Here is a 14,135-nt window from a genome sequence, read left to right as displayed (position 1 = left end):
TAGCCTCAAAAAGCATCTGCGCATAGAGGTCTGAATTTAATTAGATCAGACCTGGAAGCAATTTTTGCCCCAGGATGTTGTTGAAAACAATAGAGGAATCAGCTGGCAATTAGTGGAACCTATTAACTGAGTGTTAAAACATTAGAGACAGACTGCTTGATAGAAAGATCAGGGAAAGAGACTGGGAAAGAAAGCACTGTTAAAACCATTGCCATCCCAGGGTGACTTCCCATGCCCAAGGCAACATCAGAGGTTTCCTACCAAGGGGGATAAACTTCCCCAAAATAGTTCAGCCAAGTCACCACAAACAAGCAAACAACAACAAGCCCCCAACCCTTATCAATATCCAGAATTCCTATAATCTAGAATGTCTACTTTTCAACGAAAAAAATTATGATATGCAAAGAAACAGAAAAATTTCACTCATACACCTGAAAAACAGCAGGCAACAGAAACTGCTCATGAGAGAGCCCAGATGATGAACTTAGCAGACAAAGACTTCAAGGCATGATTTATTAACATGTTCAGAGAATTAAAGGAAATCATGCTTTAAAAAGTAAGGAATGGTATGATGGCAATGTCTCATCAAGTACAGGATATCAACAAAGAGACAGAACTCATAAAAAAAGAAGCAGGGGCACCTGGGTGGCTCAGTCAAGTGTCTGACTTGGGCTTAGGTCATGATCTCACAGTTTGAGGGTTTGAGCCTCATGTCAGGCTCTGTGCTAACAGCTCAGAGCCTGGAGCCTGTTTCAGATTCTGTGTCTCCTCTCTCTGATCCTCCCCTGCTCAGGCTCTGTCTCTCTCAAAAATAAATAAACATTAAATGATAACAATAATAATAATAATAAAGTGTGTTTGTATTTGGTCTTGCTTTTCATCCAGTTGGACCATTCCTGCCTTTACAACGTAGAGTTTAGACTGTTCCCATTTAATGTAATTACAACTATACTTAGGTTTAAGTCTACCTTCTTATTTATTTCCTATTTTTTCTATCTGCTTTTTGATCTCTTTTTTCCCATTTCCCTACTTTCTTTGGTTTGAATATTTGTAGTATTCCATTTTGTCCTCTATTCGCTTATTAGCTATACTTATTCATTTTTATTTTTAGTGGTTGCTTTAGTGTTTCCAATATGCATCTTTAATTCACCACAGTATACCTTAAAATAATATTACACCATTTCACATGTAACATAAAACTCTTAAAACGGCGTATTTCCATCTTCCCTCTCCGGTCCCTTTGCTATTTTTACCATACATTTTAGTTTTATATTCTTTTTTTTTTTTTTTTTTAATTTTTTTTTTTTTTCAACGTTTATTTATTTTTGGGACAGAGAGAGACAGAACATGAACGGGGGAGGGTCAGAGAGAGAGGGAGACACAGAATCGGAAACAGGCTCCAGGCTCCGAGCCATCAGCCCAGAGCCCGACGCGGGGCTCGAACTCACGGACCGCGAGATCGTGACCTGGCTGAAGTCGGACGCTTAACCGACTGCGCCACCCAGGCGCCCCTTAGTTTTATATTCTAAGACCCCCAAAACATAGAGCTATAATTGTGGCTTTAAGTCATGATTTCTTTTTTAAATATTAGAATAATATTAATTAAAATATTAAAAATGTTTTTAAAATATAAAAATCAAAAGTTTCTTGTTTATCCTTATGTTTCCCACTAACAGTATTTTTCTTTTCATTTTGTAGGGCTGAGTTTCCATTTGAAATCATTTGCCTTCAGCCTAACATTTTTTATAGCGCATGTATCTGGTGGTAAATTCTTTTTCTCTGATGAAAATATCTGTCTTTATTTTGCCTTTATGAACAACATTTTCACTGTACACAGAATTGTTGAGAGCACTTGAAGATACCATTCCACTACATTGGTTGTCCGTGGCCACTCTTTGATTCCTACATGTAAGTTTACTTTTTCCTCTTGGTGCTTTTGTTTATTTTTTCATTATGAGTGTTTGACATATTGATTATGGCATATCTTTGTGTGAGTTGTTTATCCTACAAGACAGATTTCAGGCTTCTTACATCTGCAGCCATTTAGTGTTCACAAAATTCAGAAAGATGTTAGCCATTACCTCCCCCAAACCCCACCTGTTTTCAGACTGTAATTACATGTAGGTTAGAAATACATGTAGTGATCCATAGATCACAGGGGCTTTTGCCCCTTTCCTTTTTTCCTACCTGCTCAATCTGGACAGCTTCTATTTTCCTGTCTTCAAGTTCACCAATCTTTACTTCCACACACTTAATTTCTAATCTGTTGTTAAATTCAATGTAATATTTTTCCCTACTGATACTGTACTTTTGAGTTCTAGAAGTTACATTCAGTTCTTTTCTAGTTTCCACTTTGTTTTTCAATACTGTGTTCAGGTTTTCCTTGAAATTCTTGAACACATTTGTAATTGTTTTAAAGTTCTTACTTGCTAACTTCATCACCTGGGTTATTTCTGGGTCTATTTCTCTATTGACTGATTTTTCTTCTGATAATGGATCACTTTTCCCTGCTTCTTCACATATCTAATAATTTTTTTACTGGATGCTAGACATTATTCATTTTATATTTGAATCCCTGGATTCTGTGTTCTTCCATTAATCAATGTTGAATTTTGTTCTCGCATACAGTTAATTTGTGCTTGTGGACCAACTTAAACCTGTAAAGCCTTGCTTTTGAAATTTTTATGGGTGTGCGTAGGGTAGCTCTTATTCTAGGGCTAGTTTAGTTCTTTTTCTAATGAATAACCTTTCTAGGGTCTTTACTAAATGCCTCAGGTGTTTAATAAAGTTCTCCATTCTGGTTGGTCAGAACTCAAGCATCTTTCAAACCTGCACAAACTCTGGTAGTTGTTCAGATTACAGCTTTTCAGCAATTCTTTCCTGGTTCTTTGCCCAACTTCCTGAAATCTTCCTCCAGACATATCCAGCTTGGTTTTCCATCAAATATTCAAGGAAACCCTTAAGCATATTTCTGAAGCTTTCTTCCTGCTTAGCATCTTTATTCTGCATATTTCAGCCACTGCTTTTCCAGTCTTTTCAGTTCAGCAAGATCACCATGACCTCCATGGGAATGCCTTCCTTTTGCTTGTGGTCTGAAAATTGCCTCCAAGGATAAAGCTGAGGTGATTGTCAAGTTCCCCTTATTTATTTCCTTTCTCAATGTCACCATCCTAAGCTCTTTTCCAATGTTTGAAAAGCGTTTATCTATAAAAATGTATTTTATTCAGCTTTTTAGTTATTTATAGTTCAACAGCATGATGACACAAGTTACTACCATGCCCAGAAGCAAAAGTCCAAGATTATTTTTATACACACTGAAATTTGAGAACCTCTGACAATGTTTTTTTCTGAACTTACCTTTGATAAGAATCACTCTAGCACTTGTTAAAAAAAATTTCCAAGACCTCATTCTCAGAGCTTTTGCTTTGAGATGAAGATGATTCTGATCCTGAGAGTATTGGAGGGTATATTCAAAAAATAAAAGAACGGGGCACCTGGGTGGCTCAGTCGGTTAAGCGTCCGACTTCGGCTCAGGTCATGATCTTGCGGTCCGTGAGTTTCAGCCCCGCGTCGGGCCATGTACTGACAGCTCAGAGCCTGGAGCCTGTTTCAGATTCTGTGTCTCCCTCTCTCTGACCCTCCCCCATTCATGCTCTGTCTCTCTTTGTCTCAAAAATCAATAAATGTTAAAATTAAAAAAAAAAAAACAAAAAATAAAATAACTAAAATTATCTCTTTTTTTCAGGTGACAGATTAAAATGTTACAAATTCAAATAGGGCTTGACTTCTCTTTTCATAAAAGGTCTTCTCTTTCATTATTGACATATCATTTATATTCTTCCTGGTGCTAACAAAAATGTATACTAAGTTAATTAGTTTATTTAGCTCTAAGTTGTCTTTCTCCAACAGTAGACTATAAGCACCATGATGACAGAGTTTTTCTGGTTCTCTACTGAATGCCCAAAACCTACCAACACAGAAAGGGGCACTAATAAGTATGGATCACTCTACCTTGGGCCTGGCCTTAAGTAACATAATATCTATGGAATCAACAAATGACTGGATTTAGAAACTTATGTTCTGTACAATTATGCACACACACATACACATATACAAAATGACAGAAGGCCATCTTTTCACACTGTCTGGAAAATACCTCTTCAAAGTGTGAATGTCTGACTTAATTTCAATGAAAGGTAACAATGTACCAAATTCCACATTCCAATAAAACATTGATAAAGTACTAATGAGAAGGGCACCATCACCTAATAATAGATGTTTCCTAATGTGTAGTCTTAACATAAAATTTTCATATTACTTTTCTAATGTGTAAACTAGAAACAATATTTTCAAGGTTATTACTGACATATAATAAAATTGACTCATTTAAGTATGCAGTTTGATATTGTCTGGCAATTTGTATACAATCGCAATATTTTCAAGGTCATTACTGACATATAATATAATTGACTCATTTAAGTATGCAGTTTGATATTGTCTGGCAATTTGTATACAATCGCAATATTTTCAAGGTCATTACTGACATATAATATAATTGACTCATTTAAGTATGCAGTTTGATATTGTCTGGCAATTTGTATACAATCATGAAACCACTGAATCAATATATAAAACAATGCCTTCACTCTGAAAGATTTAAAAAGTCTTGCAAAAATGCCATAACACATTTGTAATGTTAATAACAAGAATTCTCTGATAAAAAAAATCAAAAGAAAAGAAAACAAGTATTTTAATGTGGATGGTAAAAACATACCGATTTACCAAATGTCAAAACCTCTCTGGTGACCTCATATTCTCCCCCTGAAATAATGCTATAAATTTCAATCCTATTCAGAGAGCAGATGCTTTTGCAATCACTGAAGTACTATTACAGAAGAAAGACATACAAGTGTTATATATATTATTTATAGATTTCCTGCATTAGAAGAGCATGGAGAAGTACATTTAGACTGCTTTTCCATCTTGCCCTTTAAATAAAAAATAAAATGAAATCATTTTAGGTAATTTGCTGTCTGTCCTGATGCAAGTACACCAAATAACAGCCTTTTCCATGAGAGCTGGGAAGGGCTGTTCCAGCCCTAAGAACATGAAAGGAATCATCCTGTCAGGCTGCTACTCCACTGCGAATGTGCGCAGCTAAAGGAAGGAAGGAACAACGCTGTGCTATTAGGGCAACTCAGAAGCCCAGCTTCCCACTCCTGCTTGCTCTGACCCCTCCCACATATACAAACCTGCAGTGGCCTCATGTCCCCTTCTGCATACATGTTTATCTCCTGTACAGTAACATTAAAGGGTTAATAACCGAGCAAATAAAAACCATTTGTTCATGGTGAACTCATTTTCTAGCCTGTTTCCTTTCCTCGTGACAGGTTTTGTCTTACTTACTAGATGTAAGTATAAAAGCAGAATAACCAATAATGCATGAGAAATGAAAGTAGTATTTATATCTATGAAAACCACTTCGACTACCTGAAATGTGCATTTGAGAGACTTTATGACTATTCACTGAATTTTTGTGCTTCCAAATACCACCTGTAATTTCCAGTCTTTGATCTCCCGAAAGGGATATAATTTTAAAGAGAAAAACTGCTATAATTGGCAAACAATGAGAAAGCGACGTCACTGTTAAGAATGAACAAATCAGGACCAATTTCGATAAATAACAATGCAATCTATAGCGCCACCATGAAAGAAGCAGTTATAGCTAAGACTGGATTACGAGGGAAAGAGTCTCTTAACAGAAAGATGTCCAAACTCTGAATTTCAACCCCATTATGGCAGAGGACACACCAAGCAAAGGGCCCCCAAGACAGGAGACTGGATTCCTTACATCCTTAAAATGTGGCTGTTTGGCCAACCGAGAAGGGGAAAATTCTAGTTAAATCTCAATTTTTCCCTTTGTGTTCATCAATAGCAAATGCTTAATACCAGACACTTTGAACTCAATTTTGACTCTTATTTTTTAGTCTCCTGGGTCAGTGATAAGCATATGCAGAAACCTAACCAACTGCCACTTTGCTGGCCCCCCTCCATCCTGGCTGCTCTGAAGAACAGACTCTTAGCACTTAAAGGAAACACAAAGCCAAAAGCAGTATCCACATTTAACTAAGCAGGTCAGTCCAGAACGGTAACAGTAAGTAGAAATGAAGATATATATGATCTTTAAAAATAAGGCAGAAGTAAAAAAAAAATTAAGTTCTCCCTTTATGCCTATATCATTAGGAAAACCTAAAATACTAAGTGACAGTAAAAATCCCCGTAGACATTCCATCAGTTCCCACAGCAGAAAACTTCCTACCCTATCTCTTATTAGATAGTTTCATTACAAATATGCAACTGGAATTTCAGAGAGCTAGCAACGAGTACTCTCTTCCTAAATCTGGGCAACAATTAGCATCTGAAAATGAACATTCAGAGAATTCAGAAGGAAGTAATTCCTGAACAAGGCCCTGTATATTATTCGTGCTGAGAAACTCATAACAAAAGGAGAGGGAAATACAAAGGAAAAATACAGGAAAGAGAAAAATTATATCAAAGTAAACGAAATAATTTAGGAATCACAAAGAAAGAATAGAGAAAATAACCCAGTAAGATCTGAGTTAATATTATTTATCTTAGGATTTGAACTCTGGATTGAAATAGAAATAAAAGGATATTTCATGGTGAAAAGGAGTTTGTCCAAGCTGGAATCACCTCCCCACATGCCCAGCTGATAATGAGGGGTGTCACCAACTGCTCACCCCCTGCAGAACATACCCTATGAAGATTCACATTAGAAGCCCAGCGCTGTTAGCATGACTCTGGGTAATATCAGATCCTCTCTCTGGCCACTCTTTTCCTATCCTCATGCAAAGTAATTTATTTGGGCTTTCTTACAATAAGAGGTATAATTAGCAGTCATTTTGTAGAATAAAGTATTGATGCCACAAGCCAATTTTCTGAAAGTGCCTCTAAAGCAGCACCTGCACCATTCATGTTTATAAAGCAGGTAATTGTGCATCTAGCCACTTATGTGTATATGTGATTAGTATAATTTACATATGTAAATCAATTATCTTATATACAGTTGGCCAACTTCTTCCTTTATTTTTTCCCTCATACTCTAAGTTCAGATTAATTCAGACTTCCAAAATACCATTTTAATAAACTACCAGTATTTTTTTTTTCTCAAGCCATCTAGGGATATTTCCAATTCCTCCATGTGATAATAAAATACAAGAAGAAAGTTCAAAGAAGCTGTTAAGTTCCTACTGATTCATTGTTATCAGGAAGCTGCTTTACTTGTACTGGATGTTCCAAACCTTTTTAATCAATCTTCTCTCCTCTCACAAAAGAACATTTAACTGTGATCAGGAGTCTCCAACTCTTACCTAACTCCTACTGACAATACTAAGAAATGACAATATAATTATAATATAGATTTGATAGGCATAAAAGACAATGACCGATCCCATTTAATATTTTTAAACCCTGGGCAAAGAACTGTATCTTGTGCCCTTGCCCATTTAGGCCTACAGTAGGCAGAATACCTGAATTTCCATTCAAATGCTAATCTACCAATGATTCCATATGGAAAAAAAATAAAGATGCATTATTAAAAATGTTTTGAGGGGGCGCGTGGGTGGCTCAGTCAGTTACATGTCCGACTTCGGCTCAGGTTATGATCTTACGGTTCACAGGTACGAGCCCGCTGACACTGCAGAGCCTATAGCCTGCTATGAGTTCTGTGTCTCCCTCTCTTCCCCTCTGCCACTCATGCTCTGTCTTTTAAATATAAATAAACATTAAAAAATTTTTTTAAATAAATACAAATTTGAAGGATATAAAGATTCAAAATTTTATTGAAGACTGCATTAAGGGTCTGCACAGAATTACACCTCAAATATACAAACACAAACATGAGGTAAACTTAGAAAATTCTCCATTTATTTAAGGAAAAATGTTTTCAGTTCCTAATTTACATTCTATCACTTAGGTAAAGTTTAGAGGACTAAAAGTTTTGCTTTGTTTTAATATGTGACTTAATTAAAAATATAAAGCAATCTCAATAGAGGAAAAGTAATTTTGAAATCATAATACATTGCCTATTTTTAAAGAACACAACTGGTTATTTAAAAATTTTCTTGATTTTGGGGCGCTGGGATGGTTCAGTCAATTAAGTGTCCAACTTCGGCTCAGGTTGTGATCTCGTGGTTCGTGAGTCCAGGCCCCACATCAGGCTCTGAGCTGACAGTTCAGAGCCTGGAGCCTGCTTCACATTCTGTGTCTCCCTCTCCCTCTGCCCTTCCCTCACCCAAGCTCTCTCAAAAACAAATAAATATAAAAAAATTTTTTTAGATTTTTAAAATTTCTATAAAATAATATAATACAGTTTCACATTTTGAAAAGGTTCCTGAAAATACTGTTTTACAATTTTGAAAGGCTCTATGATTCAATTTAAAGTGGCAGATTAAACATATAAATTTATTTCCTCTCATTCATGAATCTCCATTAAAATGTTAGTAATAGAATCAAAAAGTATAAACCACACACAAAAAAAAGAGAATGGAAAAAAGGAGAGCCGTAGACAAGAGAGTTCAACAAAATTTTTCAACATGGAAAGCCCAGTGGTGACCAATTTGGCAGTGCAGAGAAAGCCACAAAATAAAGCAGTAGGCGAGAGCTATTTTGTGGTCACCTGAGCAGATTAACCCAGGAGTTGGGAGAGGTGGGGTAGAAAACAAGGGACCCTTTGGAAGTTTGATTAGAATCAAAAGACTTGACAACCTCTTATCTCACATATAAAATACCAACATCCAGGAGCCTGCCAGAGTACTCCTCACATACACACACATCCAGGCAAGAGACTGGAGATTTTATTCCCTAGAGAAACTGACCTGAAGGGACATGAGATTTGGTGACATCAGTAGAGTGGATAACGAGAATGAGGCACACACTACTGCATGGTATGTAAAATAGGAAAGTCAACTTGGAAAGGGGAGGCCAAGCGATTTGGGGAACAGTGGATCCCACATAGGTGAGAGGCAGAGAGAGAGAGAGATTAGAAAGGTCTGATGCTCGGCAGAACTCCACTGTGGAGCAGGAGGACGCAGGGTTCCAGAAGCACAATTAATACCTTGCCAAAATCCAGGACACAGATTAGAAAATGAAAGAGAAGCTCAGCCCTGCGTTTCCAGGTAAGCATCCAAAGCACAGACGTGCTCGGGACAAGTTAACACCACCAAACTGGATCTATGCTGTTACTGCTCTGGATTATAAGTCTTTTGGTTTTACTTGCTTTTTATTAACCAAATGAATGTATTTATTCAGAAAAAGATAAAGATGATTAAGTTTATCTGCAATTATATTTAGTGAAAAAAGTAGGATAACTTCATAATAATGATATTGCCAATCATTTGAAACACAGACAAAAAGATGAAGGAAATATGTTAAATGTTAACGTACATAATGTTATTTTTATAGTTTCAAGTATTTTTTACAATGATCATTTATTTCAATCATTAAAAAATCATTTAAAGAATAGAAAAAATATAAAGTATGAAAACAATACAATTCACACGTATGTCTGCAGAAAAACCAACAGAACATTCTGAAAGAAACACAATAATCAAACGCTAATAAATCATAATGAACACAATAAATGCACGCTACTATAGTGATCCAGTAAAGGTTTTACCAGTCCGGAGTTTGATAAAAGCAACTATTAAAAACACTTATAGGGGCGCCTGGGTGGCACAGTCGGTTAAGCGTCCGACTTCAGCCAGGTCACGATCTCGCAGTCCGTGAGTTCGAGCCCCGTGTCAGGCTCTGGGCTGATGGCTCAGAGCCTGGAGCCTGTTTCCGATTCTGTGTCTCCCTCTCTCTCTGCCCCTCCCCCATTCATGCTCTGTCTCTCTCTGTCCCAAAAATAAACAAAAAACGTTGAAAAAAAAATTTAAAAAAATAAAAAAATAAAAACACTTATGAAGGGGCGCTTGGTGGCTTAGTCGGTTAAACGTCCGACTTCAGCTCAGGCCATGATCTCACTGCCTGTGGGTTTGAGCCCCACGTCGGGCTCCGTGCTGACAGCTCGGAGCCTGGAGCCTGCTTCGGAGTCTGTGTCTCCCTCTCTCTCTTCTCCTCCCCCCACCTTGTGTTCTATCAAAAATAAATAAACATTAAAAATTTTGTTCAAAAATAAAAATGCTTATGAATTTTATTAGAATTAATGATTACCTCACTTCAATCATATTCAATGAAAATGAGAAAAACTACATTCTTCTGGGACTGGCAGTTCCCTTAAGAGAGCACCTTCTAGTATTTCCGCATTAGATAGAATTGTCTAAACCTACTCTCGGGAGACTCTACAGCTTCCCTTTGGCAACTTATTCAGCATTCAATACCATTTCTAATAAGGTTTTTACTCCATAAATGTAAATACCTGGTTCTGTAGTTTATATCATTAGTATTCAATGAGGACAGAAAAAAACCTCGCAGCTTACCATTTTTGTCTAATGAAGCCTCACTTACATTAATTTTCTATTATATCCAGCACCTGGCACAGAGCCTCAGTCGCGTGTTAGCCGAGCAAAATGCAGATGAATAAATAAATATTATAATGAAGTCCCTTTAAGCTTGTTCTTCTGCAAGGAAAATAATTCTTGCTTATTGAGTCTTTTATCGTGGAGATGTCTCCTTTTAGTCTTTAATAGCCTTTAGGGCTTTTCTTTAATTTCCTCTTGTGTCTTAAAGCCACAGGGCCAGAATGGGGCACAACATTCTATTGAGTCTATGAGCAGTCGGGAACATACTAAAGGAACCATGGTTTTATGGTATTGATGTTACACAAACGTTCAGTCATTCCAAGACCACACTGTAAATTTCTACACATAGAATAATGTTGAAACACTTACCTCAAGAACCAACCACAGCTTATCTCCACTTATTTTATCCTTCTTAAAGTACATCCCGTAGAATCTGACCACATTAGGGTGGTCAGAAAGCGTTTTTAAGATGTTATACTCTGCTTCAATCTCTTCATCAATGTCCTAGTTTCAAAAGGTCATAAAAAGAAAACCATGAGAAAAACATGAATTATGTCAAAGAGGCACATACTGTAGACCACCAAATAGCGAATTTAATTTTGTCAAAGCAAGGTTATAATAATAGGTTTTATTATGCTCAGTAGTAGGCATTGAAATTTCTGATGCCATTATTTAAGGGGAGAGATTGTGATTTTCCTGCTAATCAAATACATCTCTAATTATGTTAATTTCCTTGAGTTACAAAGGGACAAATAAAAGACTATTTTTGTATGTAGTTAGAAAGAAACATACATGGAGATTCCAAAAGATACTCCTTTCTTTGCAGTGTTAACATTGTTTTAGTGGCCACTGTTTTGAAGCCACTGATTTGAAATTAAATACTTTTAGCTGGTTCATTTGTTTCTTTGAAATATAGGATATTTAGAAGCTTTCAAAAACTAGTCATATAAGCAATAAATTCCTACATATATAAGATGGCACACAGCCTTAAATTAGGTAAAGGCCCATTTGCCAGAAGTAGAATACATTGCTATCCTGTCAACAAAAATGCAAGATAACCACTTAAAGTCATGGTTTTAGAAAACCACAAAACATGAAACAACTCAGAGTAGTAATAAGAGAAACCCTTCCACTACTGTTTTTACAGTAATACTTAGCATCCATGTTGTTTTCTTACAAAATCATGTAATCACAGAGCTGCAAAGAATTTTAGACCAGAGCTCTAATTTTAGAAAAAGAAACTAAAGCTCAGAGAAGTTGGTCACAGAGCTGGTTAGTGTAAGATCCAGAATGAGACTGCAAGTCTAATGCCTATGACCTTCTAATCCTGTTCATTTTATCCCTTTCTTGGATAGACACTTACTCTATCAAAATTCATAATAGTAAGACTCTTTTAATAAAAAAACCACTCTGTAAAATGCTCAGACGCATTTAAATTTATTTTATTAAGATTATAATCTCTTGGTTATAAATCTTTTTTATTTGACTTCTGACATGATGAATGAAGAGGAAATAAATAATTCTCAGAAAAACATATATGTACTATGACAAGAATAAAGGCAGCAAAAGAACAAATCTCACGAAATCAACAGATATTTCATTAAAGCAATAGGACAAAAGATGATTTTTAAGGTTCAAAGTATACAAAACATGAGTAAATTATAAAAGGATAATGGCTATCTGTATTCATAATTCATTTGTTCTTCTCCACTAAGGAGTAGAAGAAAAGAAGACACACTGGTTACAGGGCCAGACACGGGATCTGGCCAGAGCCCTTCCCCTTACCACCATGACCCTAAACCATAATTATGTAGACCAGAGGAGAGAGTTACAGTTACTTTGGTACAGCTTAATTTGTGTCTCTCCTCCTTCAGCTTAAATTATAAGAACTTTCCATTAGAGAATATGAAAACATTCAGCATCAGTAAAGCCCAGGCATAGTTCTTTTTTTTTCCCCCTCCAGTGTATCTAATTTCTTGCTGAAAATAAACCCCCACTCTCCCTCCCCTCTCCTCAAAATAATATGAAACACTGTAGCTATAATGGGTTTAGTAGAAATAAACAATCCAAAAAGAAAGAGCAACCCTAAGATGCACAGAGGCCCAGAGACCTTTTGCAGGGTCCTACAGTTTGTTAGTATAAGAGCTGTGACAAGGACTAGGAGTCCTGTCCTTCTCACACACATCACATCATTTCTGTCATGTCACACTCCATCACCTGTGCAAGAGTCAAGTAACTAAAGAAACTGCTCTCAATAGAAGTTTGGGGATTATGTGATCACTGAGCTCGTGGTGGCTCACCCAAGGTGCTACGGGAGAGCTACATGTTTCCCAGGAGCTGAAAATGTTACAAAATAGCCAGTTCTCATTCTCAGGGGGAAAAAAAAGTCTCATCAGTTTCTTCATGCTCTGAGAGCCCCCCCCCCCACCCCCAAAAAAAGGCTTGGAAGTTTCCCTTATCACAACTGCCATTCCAAAAACAGCAGAAGAGGACCCTACTGGGGCATCACTTAAAAGGCCATAAGGACTCCACGCACATTATCAGTTCTTTACAAGGTAACCCACCCTGATTATAAGTGAGTACCATTTTTGCTTTGGAAACATTTCAGCAAACCTGAAAATAAATTTCCCATCTCTGAAAGAAATATAATTTAAAATAAAATATTTCTCGTTTAGCTTAAGAGATATTCTGCCTGAAGCCTAAATAAATATAGGAAGAAAAAGAGATATGGCAAAGATGACATTTTAGAATTACCTCTAGACCCGAGTCTGTGTTCTTACAATTTTTTGAAATCTAAAATAACACTGACTTAACTGTTGAGCTGTTGAGACCTGTATTTATCTATTTACTTATTTGTATTTGGTCCCTATTGTATATGTTAAGCATATAAATAAGAAAAACCTAACAGATTTTTTTTTACATTTTCTTCTACTGTAACTGACATTGTGGCAAATCAAGATATTTACAGATTTTTTAACTGCTTAATACAAATAAAAACAAAGTTAATTAGGAGAAGAAGAAGGAGGAGGAGGAGGAGGAGAAGACAACAACAATGTGACATACATGAATCGGATCCAGAATTTTCACTGCTGCTTTTTGGCCATTTTTCTTATTTAACACTTTAAAAACTTTCCCGTAAGTTCCTTTGCCGATCGTTTCAATGATTTCCCATGTATCAGAAGGATCAGGAAAGTTATCAAAGATGATTGTTTTTCCAGTTAATGGAAGCATCTCACAAGTTTAAATCACTGGAGAGAAAAAGTACAGTTTCAGGTACATCTCATTGGGGATATTAAATGGCAACATAAACTCAAGGGAAATTATCTAACACTTCACTAATATGATGGAAAATATACAGTTGTAACCAAATGTACTCAGAATTATAGAAAATTTTAATTTCAATTCTTTTTGCAAAAAGATTACTAAGAGTAATAATGCTTTGTAAACAAGGCTTTATTTCTATGTTTAATATAGTCCCATATTAATTGCTCTTAATTCTTTTCATATTAAAATAAAAAACAAAATATTTAAATCATTTCGATGTGCTGCTTTATACTCAGGTATTAGTACAGTGAATGAAATTAATTTAGA

General features: G+C 36.1%; 1 protein-coding gene across 5 annotated transcripts in view; it reads right to left on the bottom strand.

Annotated features, from left to right (window-relative positions):
• Positions 1-14,135, bottom strand: part of MYO3A (myosin IIIA) — a 245,290-nt gene that overhangs the window by 214,797 nt on the left and 16,358 nt on the right. For all 5 annotated transcript variants that reach the window (XR_007154139.1, XM_047867899.1, XM_047867900.1 and 2 more), the window contains exons 2-3: positions 13,608-13,792; positions 10,914-11,048 (exon numbers count right to left, since the gene is read on the bottom strand). Coding sequence is in view for 4 of the 5 variants with exons in the window: in XM_047867899.1 (XP_047723855.1) it covers positions 10,914-11,048; positions 13,608-13,775 (303 nt within the window). In the remaining variant the exon portion in view is untranslated. The remainder of the gene's footprint in view (positions 1-10,913; positions 11,049-13,607; positions 13,793-14,135) is intronic.

The sequence above is a fragment of the Prionailurus viverrinus genome, chromosome B4 (assembly GCF_022837055.1).
Source record: "Prionailurus viverrinus isolate Anna chromosome B4, UM_Priviv_1.0, whole genome shotgun sequence".
NCBI classification, from domain to species: Eukaryota; Metazoa; Chordata; class Mammalia; order Carnivora; family Felidae; genus Prionailurus; species Prionailurus viverrinus.
The sequence above is the reverse complement of the archived record's forward strand: the minus strand, read 5'-3'. Positions and strand labels throughout refer to the sequence as shown.